Source organism: Cetorhinus maximus, chromosome 5, assembly GCF_964194155.1.
Source record: "Cetorhinus maximus chromosome 5, sCetMax3.hap1.1, whole genome shotgun sequence".
Lineage (NCBI taxonomy): Eukaryota > Metazoa > Chordata > Chondrichthyes > Lamniformes > Cetorhinidae > Cetorhinus > Cetorhinus maximus.
In genome coordinates this window covers 170,295,317-170,315,474 of record NC_135883.1, presented here as the reverse complement: position 1 = coordinate 170,315,474, position 20,158 = coordinate 170,295,317, and the positions used below count along the sequence as shown (strand labels likewise).

Here is a 20,158-nt window from a genome sequence, read left to right as displayed (position 1 = left end):
GGGACAGGAGCCTTCTTAATTTCATTCTTTATATGGTCTCGCTCTAATTTAAAATTGTGCCATTTTATTCTGGAGTACCCCAGTGAAGGAAATATTTTGATCAGTATTCACTCTGCAACTCAGTGCAAGCAATACAGCTGATATTAGTAAAAAAAAGGAATATTAACCCTCCAGTCACAATTGTTAAACTAATTGGTAGAGATTGATTGTCGTGATTAGTCAACAAATTCATTACTTTTGCATCATGCAACTAACTAGTACGATAGAAAATTTTTGACTATTTACTCTAATACTTTCCATAAACCAGCTATCGAATGTAGCTGATGGACCACTCAAATTTAATAAATCATGCTGTTAGATTTTGTGTTTAATTTGTATTGATAGAGGTCATCACATGTACAAGCCTTACCCTTACTGGATTTTATCTGTTGTTGCTTTATTATTGGTTTCTATGTAGGAAGCATACAGCATACTTAATAAGTATGAGGTGGAGATTTCAAAGGAAGAAACAGAAGAAGTTGATACACTTCGGTACTTTTTCAACAAATTACAAGTTAAAGCTGTGAGTATTGTATCTTTATCTTCAAATAACGCACAAGTCAGAAATAATGCTAAATCTGTGGGAATATTTACTGTTGAATAATATTCTGAACCAACACTAATCTGGTATTGCACATTAATTTTATCATCTGGATTGAAAAGTTAATAGAAGCTTATTGGAAACATCAATAGAAATCCAAATTAAAAGCAGAAAATGCTGGAATTATTCAGCAGATCTGGAAGAATCTGTGGAGAAAGAAACAATTAACCTTCCAGGCCTTTCAGAATCTTTCTTCTTTCTTCCTACCAAAATCTCTTTTTTTCTACCAAATTGAATCACTTCACACTTCTCTGCGTTAAATTTCATCCGCCATGTGTCCGCTCATTCCACCTGTCTATGCCCTCTTGAAATCTATCATAATCCTCCTCAAAGTTCACAATACTTACATATTTTGTGTCATCTTCAAATTTTCAAATTGTGCCCTGCACAGCCAAGTCTAGGTCATTAAACTTCTCGAGTTCTCTGACCCACAGTGCTGCCATCTCCATAGGTAGGGCAAGGAAGAAAGTCCTTAAACCACTCCAGCCAGAACAGGGCTGAACACCATGCTGTTTGCATCAATCTGGCTATCCAGCCAAATGAGCCAACAGGTCGCCCAAAGAGTATGTGTTGCTGTGGCATCATACATTTTTACGTGCATGTTGCAGCCTGAATAGTGATGGTAGAGGCTCCAATTTATTTAAATTACATGTCTAATCAGGAATCTCTCCCACTTTACTGCCTGTCATTGTTGTATATTGGGAGGATTACAAGTTGATACTCATCCTGTTTGGCTGTGGTATGAATACACCTTCCTTGACCATCAAGTCCTGGAGTAGAAGCTTCTGGCTTAGAGGCAAGGATGGTCCCACTGTGCTATCAGATCTCTTAGGTCATTAATATAGATTAAGAAAAGCAATTGTCCTGAGACTGACCACAGGGGAACACCACTATATACCTTGCTCCAGTCTAATAAACAGCCATTCACGACCATTCTGCTTTCTGTCACTTAGCCTGGAAGCTCCACAATTATCCCCATCCTCAATGATGGAGGAGCCCAGCACATCAGTGTAAAAGATAAGGCTGAATCATTTGCAATAATCTTCAGAAGTGCCGAGTGGAATCCATCTCAGCCTCCTCCTGAGGTCCCCAGCATCACAGATGCCAGTCTCCAGCCAATTCGATTCACCCCACTTGATATCAAGAAACAGCTGAAGGCACTGGAGACTGCAAAGGCTAAGGGCCCTGATAATATTTTGGCAATAACACTGAAGACTTGTGCTCAAGAACTTGCTGCACCACAAGCCAAGCTGTTCCAGTACGGCTACAACACTGGCATCGATCCAGTTATGTGGAAAATTGCCCAGGTATGTCCTGTACACAAAAAGCAGGACAAATCCAACCCAGCCAACTACTGCCCCATCGGTCTACTCTCGTTCATCAGTAAAGTGATGGAAGGAGTCATCAATAGTGCTATCAAGCGGCACTTTCTCAGCAATAACCTGCTCACTGATGCTCAGTTTGGGTTCTTTCAGGGTCACTCAGCCCCTGACCTCATTATAACATTGGTTCAAACATGGACAAATGAGCTGAACTCCACAGTGAGGTGAGAGTGACTGTGCTTGACATTAAGACAGCATTTGACTGAATGTGGCATCAAGGATCCCTAGTAAAACTGCAGTCAATGGGAATCAGGAGGAAAACTCTCCGCTAGTTGGAGTCATATCTAGCGCAAAGGAAGCTGGTTGTGGTTGTTGGAGGTCAATCATCTCACTTCCAGGAGATCACTGTGGGAATTCCTCAGCATAGTGTCCTTGGCCCAAACACCTTCAGTTGCTTCATCAATGACCTTCCTTCCATCTGGGATATTCGCTGATGACTGCACAAGGTTCAGCACCACTCACGACTCCTCAGAGGCTGAAGTAGTCCATGTCCAAATGCAGCAACACCTGGACAATATCCAGGCTTGGGCTGACAAGTGGCAAGTAACAGTTGCACCACACAAGTGTCAATGACCATCTCCAACAGGAGAGAATCTAACCATCACCCCTTGACATTCAATGACATTACCATTGCTGAATCCCCCATTATCAACATTCTAGGGGTTACCATTGATCAGAAACTGAACTGGACTAGCCATCTAAATACTGTGGCTACAAGAGCAGGTCAGAGGTTAGGAATCCTGAGGCGAGTAATTCACCTCCTGTCTCCCCAAAAGCCTGTCCATCATTTTCAAGGCACAAGTCAAGAGTGTGACGGAATACTCTCCACTTGACTGGATGAGTGCAGCTCCAACAACACTCCAGAAGCTTGACACTTCTTTTTCATTCGTTCATGGGATGTTGGCATTGCTGGCTAGGCCAGCACTTTTGTCCATCCCTACATGCCCTTAAGGGTTAACCACATTGCTGTGGCTCTGGAGTCACGTGCGGGCCAAACCAGGTAAGAGAGCAGCTAGAGGACATTCTGAAGGGGGAGGGTGAACAGCCAGTGGTTGTGGTACACATTGGTACAAATGACATAGGTAAAAAAAAAAGGGATGAGGTCCTAAAGCAGAATATAAGGAGTTAGGAAGTAAGTTAAAAAGTACGACCTCAAAGGTAGCGATCTCAGGATTACTACCAGTGCCATGTGCTAGACAGAGTAGAAATAGCAGGATATATCGGATGAATACTTGGCGGCAGAGATGGTGTGAAGGGGAGGGTTTCAGATTCCTGTGGCATTGGGACCGGTTCTGGGGGAGGTGGGACCAGTACAAACTGGACAGGTTACACCTGGGCAGGACCTGAACTGATGTCCGAGGGGGAACATTTGCTAGAGTGGTTGGAGATGGTTTAAACTAAAATGGAAGGGGGATGGGAACCTGAACAAGGAATCAGAAGAAGGGGAATCAAAGACAAGAACAAAAGACTGAAAGCGGAATAAGAAAAGTGATAGGCAGAGAAATCAAGGGCAAGAATCAAACAGGGCCTCAGTGAAAAATAGTTGGAATGGGACAAGTAATGTTAAAAAGACAAGCCTTAAGGCTTTGTGCCTTAACGCGAGGAGCATCCACAATAAAGTGGATGAATTAACTGCGCAAATAGATGTAAACAGGTATGATATTGTCAGAATTATGGAGACATGGCTGCAGGGTGACCAGGGATGGGAACTGAACATCCAGGGATATTCAGTATTTAGGAAGGACAGACAAAAAGGAAAATGCGGTGGAGTTGCATTGCTGGTTAAAGAGGAAATTAACGCAATAGTGAGGAAAGATATTAGCTCCGACGATGTGGAATCTGTATGAGTAGAGCTGAGAAACACTAAGGGGCAAAAAAAGATTGTGGGGGTTGTATATAGACCCCCAAACTGTAGTGGTGGTGTTGGGACTGGCATTAAATAGGAAATTAGAGACGCATGTAATAAAGGAACATCTGTAATTATGGGTGATTTAATATGCATATATTTTGGGCAAATCAAATTAGTAACAATACCGTAGAGGAGGAATTCCTGGAGTGTACACGGGCTGGTTTTCTGGACCAATACATTGAGGAACCAACGAGAGAATAGGCCACCCTCGACTGGGCATTATGTAATGAGAAAGGAATAATTGGCAATCTAGTTGTGCGAGGCCACTTGGCGATGAGCAACCATAATATGAGAGAATTCGTCATCAAGATGGAGAGTGACGTAGTTGATTCTGAGACTAGGGTCCTGAATCTTTATAAAGGAAACCACGATGGTATGAGGCATGAGTTGGCTATGATGAATTGGGAAATGTTACTTAAAGGGATGACGGTGGATAGGCAATGGCAAATATTCAAAGAACGCATGGGTGAACTGCAACAATTGTTTATTCCTGTCTGGCGCAAAAGTAAAACAGGAAAGGTGGCCAAACCATGGCTTACAAGTGAAATTAGAGATAGTATTAGATGCAAGGAAGAGGCATACAAATTGGCCAGAAAAAACAACAGACTTGAGGATTGGGAGCAGTTTAGAATTCAGCAAAGGAGCAAAGGAGGACCAAGGGAATGATTAAGAAGGGGAAAATAGAGTACGAGAGTAAGCTTGCAGGGAATATAAAAACTGACTGTAAAAGATTTTATAGGTATGTGAAGAGAAAAAGATTAGTGAAGACAAATGTAGATCCCTTACAGTCAGAAACAGGGGAATTTATAATGGGGAACAAAGAAATGGCTGACCAACTAAATACATTCTTTGGTTCTGTCTTCGCAAAGGAGAACACTAATAACATACCAGAAATGTTGGGGAACACAGGTTTTAGTGAGAGGGAGGAACTGAAAGAAATCAGTATTAGTAGGGAAATGGTGTTGCGGAAACTGATGGGACTGAAGGCCGATAAATCCCCAGGGCCTGATAATCTACATCCCAGAGTACTTAAGGAAGTGGCCCAAGAAATAGTGGATGCATTGGTGGTCACCTTCCAAGATTTTATAGACTCTGGAACAGTTCCTACAGATTGGAGGGTAGCTAATGTAACCCCACTATTTAAAAAGGGAGGCAGAGAGAAAACAGGGAATTATAGACCAGTCAGCCTGACGTCGGTAGTGGGGAAAATTCTAGAGTCCATTGGAAAAGATTTAATAGCTGAACACGTGGAAAACAGTGGCAGAATCAGACAGAGTCGGCATGGATTTATGAAAGGGAAATCATGCTTGACAAATCTACTGGAATTTTTCGAGGATGTAACTAGTAGAGTTGATGACGGGGAGCCAGTGGATGTGGTTTATTTGGACTTTCAGAAGGCTTTCAACAAAGTTCCACAGAAGAGATTGGCGTGTTAAATTAAAGAGCATGGGATTGGGGGTAGTGTATTGAGATGGATAGAAAACTGGTTGGCAGACAGGAAACAAAGAGTAGGAACAAATGGGTCGTTTTCCGAATGGCAGGCAGTGACTAGTGGAATACCACAGGGATCGGTGCTGGGACCCCAATTATTCACAATATATATTAATGATTTAGATGAGGGAATTAAATGTAATATCTCCAAATTTGCAGATGACACAAAGTTGAGTGGGAGGGTGAGCTGTGAGGAGGATGCAGAGATGCTTCAGTGTGATTTGGACAAGCTGAGTGAGTGGGCAAATGCATGGCAGATGCTGTATAATGTGGATAAATGTGAGATTATCCATTTTGGCAGCAAAAACAGGAAGGCAGATTATTATCTGAATGGCTATAAATTGAGAGAGGGGAATGTGCAACGAGACCTGGGTGTCCTTGTACACGAGTCGCTGAAGGTGAGCATGCAGGTACAGCAGGTGGTGCTGGCATGGCAGGTGAATGAGAGCACGGCATGTTTCCCAGGAATTCAGAATTATTGCAGTGGGTTTGGGATGATACGCTATGAAAAGCTGCCATTGTGGCCAGTGGGTAAAACGTTGTTTTACTCGCCAGCAACCACACTTATCCCAAATCTGGGATGGTTCTTCTCTCTGTCTTTCACACAAGGGTTTCCAATCTCCACTCTTGAAGAACTTGCCTTGGAATCTTTTCCCAAACAACGCTTTCTCTTGGACGACTTCCACACGTATCCAGTGTTTTGATGTCTCCTTCTGATGTTCCTCTCCCTGGATCACCACATGCATTCAAGCTTCGCCTTCCATACACTCTTTCCAAAACTCACTGTTGCCACTAGAACATCACTGCTTCACAGGTCCATAGTAAAGAGTCATCAACTTTTGGCTGTATCCTCGGATCTCCTGGATTCTTGCTCCCTGCAGCTGTCTCTTTTTAATTTGGAGGCTTTTCCTCTATTCCTTACTTTCAATTCCACTGAACTAGACGGGTTTAGATTCCTGTTCTTTTCCCTTGACTTCACTGTCTTCCTGGGACCAACTCCCTGGCTCCTGGGACTTCTTTTTTTCTTTGGGACGTGGTCTCTGCAGCTCCTCTTCTATCTGCTCTGGCAGTTTCTGTGGAATGCCCCTAACAACTGAACTCAAAATACTTTCTGTTTCTCTGTCTCTGTGTGCCCCTGTTGCTAGGCAACGGCACAAATTTTTCCTGCTTTGTTTTAACTTCCCTAAACCACTAATCTCCCCTTGAAACATAGATCTCCACTTCAAGGGTCATAAAACCTCATTAAAATGCAGGTATACAAACAAACTCACAGACTTGCAGGCAACATTCTAAGTGACCAAATCCCAGATTTCCCTTTTCTTAACACACACATACAACATATAAATTAAACTTAAAGGTATAGCTAGTTCCCAACACCCACCAATGCAGATACAACTTATTTAAAACTAACTCTAGTTCCTAACATAGCCTAACATCAGTCGTCATGAAAATGCTAGAATCTGTAATGAAGGATGTGATAACAGGACACTAAGGAAATAATGGTATGGTTGGGTAGAGTCAACATGGATTTATGAAAGAGAAATCATGTTTGGAAAACCTGTTGGAGTTTTTTTTTAGGATGTAACTAGCAGAATAGATAAGAGAGAACCAGTGGATGTAGGCTATTTAGAAAGCTTTTGATATGGTCCTGAGTAAGAGGTTAGTAAACAAAATTAGAACACATGGGATTGGGACCAATATACTGGCATGGATTGAGAACTGAAAGCAAGCATGCAAGTGCAGCAAGCAGTTAAGAAGACAAATGGTATGTTGGCCTTCTTTTCAAGAGGACTTGAGTACAGGAGCAAGGATGTCTTAATGCAGTTATACAGGGCCTACATGAGACGGCACCTGGAATATTGTGTGAAGTTTTGGTCTCCTTACCTAAGAAACTGTTGGCCAGGGGCTGCAGCTGAATAGCTGACACAGGCAAAAGCAACCTTTGATCTGAAGTAACCTAAGTCCAGTTGCTTGCCTGAGCAACTTTTGAAACCTGATTCCAGTCACTGGTCTCAGCTGACTAGAACCGGTTTTAAAGTAGCTGAGTGTCTTGAAGACAAAGGAAATGTGATGAGTCCTTATTTAGAAAAGGAAGGTGATCCTGCAAGTCTTTGAACAGAGCCAATGGGAATGTGCCACAGATCAGGCAAGCAGGCCTAAACCATCGGGAAAGAGACAGCACAGCTTGAAGAGATGAGATTCAGTATAAGACTGAAAGGATTTCGGGCGTGGAGCAGCGAGACTCCGGAGACCAACCATCATAGAAGCAGAAGAACCTACACCAACAACGTAGAGACGCAAGAGAGAGAGAACGGAACGCATGGCCAACGTCAGCTCTCCTTTTCGTGTATTAGCTTTTATATTCTGTGACCACTCAGGGAGTGTCAGAGAAACCTAGTGGGTGTGCATTTAGATCCTAGTTTTGGGTATAAAACTGTATAACCTGCCGTAAACTGCATGTCTATATTTAACCAGACATATAAGCTATATGTAGATGATCTAACAGCGTGAATAAAGCAAATTTAGAGTTAAGAGAGAATTGACTCTTCTCTTTGTACTAACATAGCCAATAACCATTACCGGTGACCTCCGGCAACAAAACGCTATACATTCCAAAGAGGGAGTGCAGCGAAGGTTCATCAGACCTATTCCTGGGATGGCCGGATTGTTGTATGAAGAGAGATTGGACTGACTAGGCCTGTATTCACTGGAGTTTAGAAGAATGAGAGGGGATCTCACTGAAACGTTTAAAATTCTGACAGGGCTGGACAGACTGGATGTGGTGATTATATTTCCTCTGGCTGGGGAGTCTAGAACGAAGGGTCACAATCTCAGCATATGGGATATGCCATTTAGGGCTGAGGTGAGGAGAAACTTCTTCACTCAGAGGGTGATAAACCTGTGGAATTCTCTACCACAGAGGGCTGTGGAGGCCAAGTCACTGAATATTTTTAAGAAGGAAATAGATAGATTTCTAGACTCTAAAGGCGTCAAGGGGTATGGGGAAAGAGCGGGAATATGGCGTTGAGGTAGAGGATCAGCCATGATCATACTGAATGGCGAATCAGCCTCCAAGGGCCAAATGACCCACATCTGCTTCTATTTTCTATGTTTCCATGAGAACTGGCTGACAGACAGAAAACAGAGAGTAGGAATAAATAGGCCATTTTCAGGCTGGCAGGCTGTGACGAGCGGGGTACCAGAAGCACTTGGGCCCCAATCTATATCAATGACTTGGATGTTGGGATTAACTGTAATATTTGCAAGTTTGCAGATGACACAAAACTAGGTAGAAGTGTGAGTTGTGATGAGGATGCAAAAATGCTTCAAGGGGAATTGGAGAGGCTAAGTGAGTGGGCAAAAATTTGGCAGATGGAATACAATGTGGAGAAATGTGAGGTTATCCATTTTGGTAGGAAAACAGAAATATAGATTATTTCTTACATGGTGAGAGGCTGGCAAGTGTTGAACTTCAAAGGAACTTGGGTGTCCATGTTCATGAGTCACTAAAAGCTAACATGTAGGTACAGCAAGCAATTAAGAAGGCAAATGGTGTGGTGGCCTTTATTATAAGAGGATTTGAGTATAGGAGTAAAGATGTTGTACTGTAATAGTATAGAGCCTAGGTGAGACCACACCTGGAGTATTGTGTACAATTTTGGTCTCCTCACTGAAGGAAAGATACACGTGCCATAGAGGGAGTGCGACTTTGAACAAGAGTGCTAGGAGTTGGGTGAGTGGGGGAGTTAGTGCCGCTTTGCTTTTTTAACTTTTTTACCCTGTAGGAATTGGTTCTTACTCTACCACAGGGGAAGAAGATAATTGTATGCTGAGTATCTGGTGAGTACTTGGTAAGTGGTTAAGGCCTTTTTTATTCCTAAGGTTTAAAATAGTATATGAACTGGGTGTAATAGAATATATAAAAAATGAAAATAATTAATTAAATAAAATAATTATGTAGTTAATTAAAACATATTAAGGAAGGTAGGACAGGTGATATGTCATGGCTGCAGTATGTGGCAGCTCCAGGTTACCAGTGTGATCCAGGGCAAACCCACCTGCAGTAAATGCTTACGGCTCTAGGAGCTTCAGTTCAGAGTCATTGAACCTCATTGGAGGCCAAGCTGCAGACACTGTGATGCATCAGTGAGGGGGAATTTTACTTGGACACTTGATATGAGGAGGCAGTCACACCCCTTAGGATAGAGTATTCTGGTTTGCTTAGTGGTCAGGGATAGGAAGGTGTGACTGAGAGTAAGACAGGTAAGGGGACCCAGAGGGCAGGAGTGCAGGAGCCTCAGCCTTTGCAATTGTCTGACAGGTTTGAGGTTCTTTCAGCTTGTTTGGATGAGAGTGGGGGCTGCAGGGTGGATGAGCTGACTGGCCATGGCACCGTGGTACAGGAAGCCATTCAAGTGTGGGGAGCAAAAGTGTAGTGGTAGTAGGAGATAGTATAGTGAGGGGGATTGACATTGTTCTCTGCAGCAAAGAGCTTTGGATAACTTCACACAATTTATACTGCATCTGCTGTGTATTTCCCACTCACTCAACCTGTCTAAATTGCTTTGAAGCCTCTTAACACTGTCCTCATCAAAGGTATTGCAGAAAATAAAAGCTCATGGTGTAGGGGTGACATATTGACATGGATAGAAGATTGGCTAGCCAGAAGGGAAAGTAGAGTAGGCATAAATGGGTCATTTTCTGGGTCGACAAGATATGATGCATGGCCTCACATAAGACCAGTGCTGGGGCCTCAACCTTTTACAATTTATATTCTTGACTTGGCTGAAGGGACCAAAGATATGGTTGCTAAATTTGCTGATGACAGAAAGGTAGGTGGGAAAGTAAATTGTCCAGTCTTGCTGCATTTGGACATGGACTGCTTCAGTATCTGAGGAGTCATGAATGGTGCTGAACATCATGCAATCATCAGCAAACATCCCCACTTCTGACCTAATGATGGAAGGAAGGTCATTGATGAAGCAGCTGAAGATGATTGGGCCGAAGACACTGCCCTGAGGAACTCATGCGGTAACATCCTGGAACTGAGATGATTGACCTCCAATAACCACAACTATCTTCCTTTGTGCTAGGCATAACTCCAATCAATAGAGTGTTTCCCCCCTGATTCCTATTGACTCCAGTTTTGCTAGGGCCCCTTGATGCCACACTTGGTCAAATGTGACCTTGATGTCAAGCACAGTCACACATCACCTCACCTTGGGAGTTCAGCTCTTTTGTCCATGTTTGAAATGCTTCCACTGCCTCTTGAGGCAGAGAGTTCCAAAGAATCACAACCCTCTGAGAGAAAAAAATTCTCCTCATCTCTGTCTTAAATGGTTGACCCTGTATTTTTAAACAGTGACCTCCCCCTAGTTCCAGTTTCTCCCATAAGAGGGAACATCCTTTCCACATCTACCCTGTCAAGACTCCTTAGGATCTTATTTTCAATCAAGTTGCCTCTTGTTCTTCCAAACTTCAATTAATACAGGCCTATCTGGTCCAACCTTTCCTCATAAGACAACCATCCCATTCCAGGCTTTAGTCTAGTAAAGCTTCCCTGAACTTCTTCCAACGAATTTACATTCTTCCTTAGATAAGGAGAGCAATACTGTACACAGTACTGCAGATCTGGTTTCACCAATGCCCTGTATAATTAAAGTAGAACTTCCCTACTTTTGTGCTCAATTCCCCTCACAATAATCCATGACATTCTATTAGCTTTCTGAATTACTTGCTGTACCTGCATTCTAACCATTTTCAATACATGTACTAGGGCACGCAAATCCCTCTGCATCTCAGAATTCTGCAATCTCTCACCTTTTAGATAATATGCTTCTTTTTTATTCTTCCTGCCAAAATGGACAATTTCACATTTTTCCACATTATACTCCATTTGCCAGATCTTTGCTCTAATCAATGCTCACTTAACCTTTCTGTATTCCTGTGTAGCCTCCTTATGTCCTCTTCACAACTTATTTTCCTACCTACCTTTGTGTCATCAGCAAATTTAGAAACCATATCTTTGGTCCCTTCATCCAAGTCATGATATAAATTGTAAAAAGTTGAGGCCCCAGCACTGAACTTGTGGCATGCCGTGCATTATATCTTGACGACCCAGAAAATGACCCATTTATGCCTACTCTACTTTTCCTGCTGGCTAGCCAATCTTTTATCCATGTCAATATGTCACCCCTACATCTTGAGGTTTTATTTTCTGCAATAACCTTTGATGGGGACAGTGTTAAGAGGCTTCAAAGCTTCCAGGCTTGGGCTGATTGAGAGTGACAAATCGCAGCACCCTGAAGAGTGATGTCATCCTGGAGATTCTGTATCAGGATGAGGCCAGAACATTATTCATGCAAGAGAGATGGCCTTTGGACAGGTGCCACAATCTGGATTTAAATAAGTCCACAGACGGTCAAGCGATAACTAATTATTGATGATTGTCCTCCTTGAGATGCCTTGCAACACTCCAGGAATACTACCATGAGTGCAATGATGTTTGCACTGCTGTTCCTGTGTCTTGAAAGATGTCTTACGAGGAGAGGTTGGACACTCTAGGGTTGTATCCGCTGGAGTTTAGAAGAGTAAGAGGCAACTTGATTGAAACATATAAGATTCTGAGGGGTCTTGACAGGATGGATGTGGAAAGGATATTCCCTCTTATGAGAGACCCTGTAACTAGGTGGGGCCACTGTTTAAAAATACGGGGTCACCCATTTAAGACAGATGATAATTTTTTTCTCTCAGAGTGTCATGAATCTTTGGAACTCTCTTCCTCAAGAAGAAGTGAAATGTTGGAGCACACTATGTCTACTTGCTTCAGATTGAGTGCTGGTGGAGTTCTTATCCCACAGCACGGCCACATGCTCCATGGGCTGCCTCGCCTTCCAGGGATGAGGCCATCATTATGCAAGATTGTGACTAATCATTCTGAGATTGATGTCCTTCATTGAGGATAACAAATATGGTGTTAATGTCTACCCTGCATTGAAGGGACAAATGAAATGGGCTTGTGTGTGCTAGACCTCTTCATTGCCCTGGAACCTTGCCACTATAAGAGTCTCACGTCTAGCGCATCTGGCCTGTGTAACGGCCTCTTCCTGTGGGGCATCATCATCTTTGCCCTCTTCAGTATCATCCCTTTGGCATCCTCCTTACCGGAGGAGACGTGCAGCTCCGCCATCTCTCCATGTGGCCACTCATCCCTCCTTTGGAGCCCCAGGTTGTATAGAGTACAGAAAACTACGATGATGTGGGTCACCCTCTGGGGACAGTACTGGAGACTTCTGCTTGATCAGCCTAGACATCTGAAATACATCTTCAATGTGTCAACCAAGGAGCATGTTGCAGAATGAGTCACATTGTACCTCTCCTCTGAAACACTCTGTGGCCGCTGAATGGGTGTCATTAGCCACAAGTTTTGCAGGCAGCCTTTATCGCCAGTGAGCCAACCCTGATTGTGCTGTGGGCCCTTGAAGATTGTGGCACCTGTGAGCTCCCAAGATACCCCGCACAAACCTGCATAATCTGCTTTTGGTAATCACAGATCAGCTGCACATTGAGAGAGAGGAAGTCTTTTCTATTAATAAATCTTAGTGGATGCTGCCAGGGAGCTCTTAATGCCACATGTGTGCAGTTGATGGCAGCTTGCTCCTGTGGAAAGCTGGAGATCACTGCAGACTCCACTGCTCTGGCAGCCTGGTTGGTTTCATCCAGGAATAATTGTGTGCCATACTGAAAAGGGCACAGTGACTTCTCTTATGCATTTATGCATGGAGGATTACAAAATTATACAGAGGTCCCCAGTGGAGTGCTGGAACGAGCCACTTCCAAAAACATTGATTGCGATGGTCACCTTTAGAGCCACTGACAATGGGTGGCCTCACAGTCCCTGTGGCATCAGTTCCCCCAAAGAATGTGGCAGATGTGAGTAACCATATCTCCAAGTATGAGAAGCATCTTTGGTACACCTAGGGTCATGCCAAATACCTCCATGGAATTGGTCTCTCCTCCTCAGATTCTGGGTCTTTATGGGGCCCTGCTGGCCCATGTTCCTCAAAGCAAGGTCTTCCTTTAGACCTGCCAAATGTCGATGGCCTTTCTTCTCCTCCACAGTTGCATCAAAGCCATGAAGAAGGCAGCGTTGCCTGCTGCTTGTGTTCTGCACTCCTCCCTGTCTCTGAGGAAAAATAGATGAGAGACACGATTGCACCTTACCCTGCAATGCTCAACTTCCATCGCTAAGCTAGGGAGTCATTGTGAAGCCATCAGACTGCCTTCATTATCGACATTCCATCCCCAAGTCCTCACATGCAGTTGAAGCACATCCTAAAAGATTGCAGGTAGCTGAGCTCCCCTACCACTGCTCCAGGCATGACAGCATATTCACAAAGAGGGTTGGATCTGGATGAGTACAGCCAGGTGCTATCAACCTCAGCCAGTACATTGTCAGGCTGCCCCCTTTGGAGTAGACTACAACCCAGCGTTGCTCTAATTTAATGACTGCAAGCATTGAACTGTGTTATCCCTGAACCTCCCAGTTGCAATGTGAGAGCTTGTCGGGAGAAAGTCGCACCTGTTCTGTAGCCATGGCCCCTTAATAGTTTGATCCTTCTGACTTTTCTACATTGCTCTGTGAGGGAAAAATGATTAGTCATACCAAATCTACATTTGGCTCCAAGCCCTAATGGATTCTCGCAAGAACGCGTAAAACACATGCCCCTTCAATCGGCCCAAAAGTGCAGTAGTCTCCCACAAGCCCTCAGACCCCTCACCTAGCAATTTTTTTTCCAAGTTTATATTTCAACTGCACCATTACATCGGCTGTCGAAATGGTACTGCTCCAATTCTATTTTGAGCTAGCTTCCAAACCTTCCTCTATCACCACCCAAGGGCCTCTTATCGTCCTCAAAGGTCATCTTGTGCAGGCTTTCCTCCCTCCAATCGCTCCCCTGCCTCCCCCTTTAACCTGGAGCCCATCATAATTATAGTCCTCCCCCGTGAACTGTTTTCTGTCAATGCCCCCATGCCTCATGTTGATGTCATCCCTCCCCATCTTGAGACCCTATACACAGTGACCAACTAGGACACCTCCATTAGACCATTGACTACCCTCTTCTTACTTACCAGTTCTCCATATACAGGCTGCAGTTGCCTCCCCTGACTGTGACAGTAACATCTGCTGCCCAGTACCAAGCCACCAACCCCCAGGACCCATAAGTGTGAGGGACTGATTACATGCTGCACACCATGCTGTACATGACTGACACTGCACAGACAGGCCCTCCCCCTCCCTTGATGGGACCAAGACATTCAGGCCAGGTATAGCCCTATAAAATGGTCTGCACTGACCCAGGACTGCCTTTAAATTCTGGTCGTGACACTGTGTGGCGCACTGCCCCAGGACTGACTCACAATTACCTCCCCACTTCCTTTAACCATCTGCCCCCTGTCAATCGTCTGCCTTCCACCCTTTTCCTTGCCTCTACCCAGTCATCCCCCTCTGTCAAACATTTGCCTTCAACCCCTTCCCTTGCCTCTTTCCAGTCAACCATCCAGCCAAGCATCTGCCTTCCACCCCCTTCCCTTCCCACTGGTATTGCTTGAACAGCCTTGGCATCGAGTTGGAGCAGCCATGACAGTGGCACAGTGAAAGGTAGATGAACTCTGTGCATACAAACCTGAAAGTAGCAAGTGAAATGCAGTTTGCCAGGTGCATGCCACTTATATCTGGTCGTAAATCAGACCGGACTAATTATTTGCTGATGGGGCAATTAGATTTGGAGCGCGAACGTGATTCCGGTGAGTTGGGTCATTAATGAGCATTCCTGAGACATGGAGCAGTGGGAAACATCATTGAAGTCCAGAGGGGGAAAATTACAACTTATTTTCCCACCGGTGGAAAACTGACTTTTGCTATCACTCCAAATTTTGTGCCCTCGCCCGTCACAAGTCTCACCACTAGCAGGACTGGAAGATCCCACCAATAGAAACTGATTGTTAGCCTGAAACTGATTCATCAATGGGCAACACCACATGACATAAGCTCCTTTTGCTTTTGGAAAGTTTGAATGTTACATCCCTGGACTCCCAGGGCAGTCTGTTGTGAACATCCAGCTTGTCAACACTAAAGCGGAACCTCCAGAATGACACCACAAACCCGCCTCAAGTCTAAGCCTTTTTGAAGCCTGGTTTTCTGGAAGATTCCTGTCATAGTCTGTAGAATGGGTCAAGTTTCTGTATACCAACCTTATCTTGCTGCATCATCACCAACTTTGAGGGGATAGTACAATAAATTTGTAAAAATGTTAAAAAGACAAGTCTAAAGCCACTGTATCTGAATGCATGAAGCATTCACAATAAGGTAGGTGAATTAACATCGCAAATATATGTAAACCGGTATGATATGATTGCGAGTACAGAAACATAGCTGCAGGGTGACCAGAGATGGGAACTGAATATCCAAGGGTACTCGATGGACAGGCAAAAAGGTAAAGGAGGTGGAGTGGTGTTGTTAGTTAAGGATGAAATCAGTGTAATAGTGAGAGGGGATATTGGCTCAGAAAATCTAAATGTGGAATCAGTCTGGGTGGAACAAAGAAACAACAACGGGCAGAAAACATTAGTGGGAATTGTCTATAGGCTTCCAAAGACCAGTAGTAAGCGCAGGGATGACATTAAACAGGAAATTAGAGATGCATGTAACATTAATCATGTGTGACTTTAATCTACATAGAGACTGGGCAAACCAAATTAGCAATAATACTGCGGCGGATGAATTCCTGGAGTGTGTACGAGATGATTTGTTTTTATTAATTCATGGGATGTGGGCTTCGCTGGCTGGGCCAGCATTTATTGCCATCCCTAGTTGCCCTTGAGAAGGTGATGGTGAGCTGCCTTCTTGAACCGCTGCAGTCCATGTGGTGACAGTGCTGTTAGGATGGGAGTTCCAGGATTTTGACCCAGCGACAGTGAAGGAATGGCAATATATTTCCAAGTCAGGATGGTGAGTGACTTGGGGAACTTCCAGGTGGTGGTGTTCCCATCTATCTGCTGCCCTTGTTCTTCTCGGTGGTAGTGGTCGTGGGTTTGGAAGGTGCTATTGAAGGAGCCTTGGTGAATTCTTGCAGTGCATCTTGTAGATGGTACACACTGCTGCGACTGTATGTTGGTAGTGGAGGGAGTGAATGTTTGTGAATGTGGTGCCCTAGTCGGTTCCTTGACATACTGATTGGGAAATGTTGATGTACAGAGACACCTGGGTGCCCTTGTATACCAATCACTGAAAGCAAGCATGCAGTTGTAGCAAGCAGTTAAGATGGCAATTGTTATGTTGGCCTTCGTTGAGAGAGGACTTGAGTATAGGAGCACGGATATCTTACTGCATCTGTAAAGGGCCTTGGTGAGACCACACCTGGAGTATTCGTAGAATCACAGAATCACAGTGCACAGCCCTTCGGCCCATCGAGTCTGCACCAACACGTGAGAAACACCTGACCTACCTACCTAAATCCCATTTACCAGCACTGGGCCCATAGCCTTGAATGTTATGACATGCCAAGTGCTCATAAAGGTACTTTTTAAAGGATATGAGGCAACCCGCCTCCACCACCCTCCCAGGCAGTGCATTCCAGACCGTCACCACCCTTTGAGTAAAAACATTTTTCTTTACATTCCCCCCTAAACCGCCTGCCCCTCACCTTGAACTTATGCCCCCTTGTGACTGACCCTTCAACTAAGGGAAACAGCTGCTCCCTATCCACCCTGTCCATGCCCCTCATAATCTTGTGCACCTCGATCAGGTCACCCCTCAGTTTTCTATGCTCCAACGAAAACAACCCAAGTCTATCCAACCTCTCTTCATATTGTGTGCAGCTTTGGTCTCCTTACCTAAGAAATGGTATACTTGCCATAAAGGGAGTCCAGCGAAGGTTCACCAGCCTGATTCCTGGGATGGCAGGTTTTCATATGTAGAGAGATTGGGCCGACTAGGCCTGTATTCACTGAAGTTTAGAAGAATGAGAGGAGATCTCATTGAAATTTATAAAATTCTGACAGGGCTGAACAGACTGGATGCAGGGATAATGTTTCCTCGGGCTGAGGGGTCTAGAACATGGGGTCACAGTTTCAGGATATGGAGTAACATAAGAACATAAGAAATGGGAACAGGAGTAGATCATTCTGTCCCTCGAGCCTGCTCCACCATTTAGGACTGAGATGAGGAAAAACATCGTCATTCAGAAGCTGGTGAACCTATAGAATTCTCAAAAGGCTGTGGAGGCCAAAGGTGGCATTGTCTCAGATTTGCACTGAGAAGTGGCGAGAAAAATGTTTTACCTGCTTGCCGCAATGGTGGCTTGTCACGCCGTACCGTCCCAAACCCATCGCATTCATCATGCTTTCCCGGGAAATACGCCATTTCCATGGTGGGCGGGCTCTCATTCACTCGCCTCACCGTCACCTCGCCGTTTCATCATGCTGGGCGCCACTTTTAAAATGCAGCCACACGCACACCTCTTCCATACTCCCAGTGCAGTACTGCCGCACGGAAGACAGGATGGCCCCGAAAGGCAAAAAGGCAGCAGCCCACCCCACTCCCCGCTCCAGTTTAGCGACGCATTCCTCAAGTACATTTTGGACGCCGTGGAGACCCACTGTGATGTCCTCTACCCCCACCTCTAGCCGCAGGAGAGGCAATGGCATCACCAACCTGGCTTGGAAGGTGGTAGCTGCGGTGGTCTGTGTCAATGCCCGGCAAAAGAAGACAACCACCGAGTGCAGAAAGAGGATGAATGATTTCCTCCTTACAGCAGGGATAAGTCACTCTTCTCATCATTCTCAATTCACACACTTACAAACCCATCACACATCCACAGGGCCCTCACTCACTGCCAGTTCAAAGGACATCACCATTCACTCTCACGCACACCATTGTCCTCGTCCTGGCCATGGGACCACTCACCACCCACATATGCCAGGCATGCTTATCATCTGGCCTGGCAGGTGTCCCACTTAGACTCACTTCATCTCTATTCATGCAGGACAAGGCAGCACACAACATCAGGGAGAGGTCGCTTACTGGTGGATACTGACGTCAAGTTCCTCATGGACTTCGAAATTAGAACCATTCAGCTGGCTGGTGAGGATCTGGACTGTTCCTGTGCTGACGATAAGATGCTCTACCAAGTGAGGATCCAGCAGTGTGATATCCATCAGACATCGTGCTGTGTCCTGTTTCACAGGCCACTGCTGTGCACTAGTTATCTCCCCTTGCTTTTGCAGGCACATCTGGGAATCTGCCAAGAGAGTACACGACCCAGGACCTCCAATCAAGCCCAGAGGGAAACCCAGAAGAGGAATTCGCTGAAACCCTCCCTGAAGACTCATCACAGTGCTCACCCATATCCTCCACCAGTGCAGTGTCCAGTGGCGTACCACAGGGATCTGTGCTCGGACCCTTATTATTTGTCATTTGTATAAACGATATAGATGACTATGTGGGGGGTAGGATTAGTAAGTTTGCGGATGACACAAAGATTAGCCTGGTGGTTAACAGTGAGGTTGAGTGTCTTGGGCTACAGGAAGATATAGACGGATGGCCAAATGGGCAGATAAGTGGCAGATGGAATTTAACCCTGAGAAGTGTGAGGTGATACACTTTGGAAGGAGTAATTTGAAAAGGAAGTATTCAATGAATGGCATGACACTAGGAATTTCTGAGGAACAAAGGGGCCATGGCGTGTGTGTCCATAGATCTCTGAAGGTGGAGTGGCATGTTAGTGGGGTGGTGAAAAAGGCATATGGGACACTTGCCTTTATCAATCAAGGCATAGATTACAAAAGTAGGGAGGTCATGTTGGAGTTGTATAGAACCTTGGTGAGGCCACAGCTGGAGTACTGTGTGCAGTTATGGTCGCCACATTATAGGAAGGATGTGATTGCACTGGAGGGGGTGCAGAGGAGATTCACCAGGATGTTGCCTGGGATGAAACATTTAAGTTATGAAGAGAGGTTGGATAGACTTGGGTTGTTTTCGTTGGAGCAGAGAAGACTGAGCGGCGACCTGATCGAGGTGTACAAGATTATGAGGGGCATGGACAGGGTGAATAGGGAGCAGCTGTTCCCCTTAGTTGAAGGGTCAGTCACAAGGGGGCATAAGTTTAAGATGAGGGGCAGGAGGTTTAGAGGGGATGTGAGGAAAAACTTTTTTACCCAGAGGGTGTTGACGGTCTGGAATGCACTGCCTGGGAGGGTGGTGGAGGCGGGTTGCCTCACATCCTTTAAAAAGTACCTGGAGGAGCACTTGGCATGTCATAACATTCAAGGCTGTGGGCCAAGTGCTGGTAAATGGGATTAGGTAGGTAGGTCAGGTGTTTCTCACGTGTTGGTGCAGACTTGATGGGCCAAAGGGCCTCTTCTGCACTGTGATTCAGAATGTTATGCTCAACATTACTGTGCACTCACCTCCGAGTGACCCTCAAAGTGCAGCCCTCCAGGTGCACACCTTATATATGCTGTTGTGAAACACATCAGCATGCAATTACACCGACGTGGGCAGACGATCCAGCGAGGGGGTGATGATTCCGGTGAGCTTGCCTCATAATGATATGCAGATGTGTTATAATGAGGTTCCCAATGTCCGATGGCTGGAAACGTGGCCTGCCTTCGACGGGCTGAGCAGCCGATCGCAAACTGATTTCATGATGTTGTGAAACCAATTCCTGGCCTTCT

General features: G+C 45.0%; 1 protein-coding gene across 1 annotated transcript in view; it reads left to right on the top strand.

Annotated features, from left to right (window-relative positions):
• Positions 1–20,158, top strand: part of LOC144681152 (dynein axonemal heavy chain 8-like) — a 1,929,890-nt gene that overhangs the window by 767,704 nt on the left and 1,142,028 nt on the right. The window contains exon 27 of the mRNA XM_078542879.1: positions 458–562. Coding sequence (XP_078399005.1) covers positions 458–562 — 105 coding nt within the window. The remainder of the gene's footprint in view (positions 1–457; positions 563–20,158) is intronic.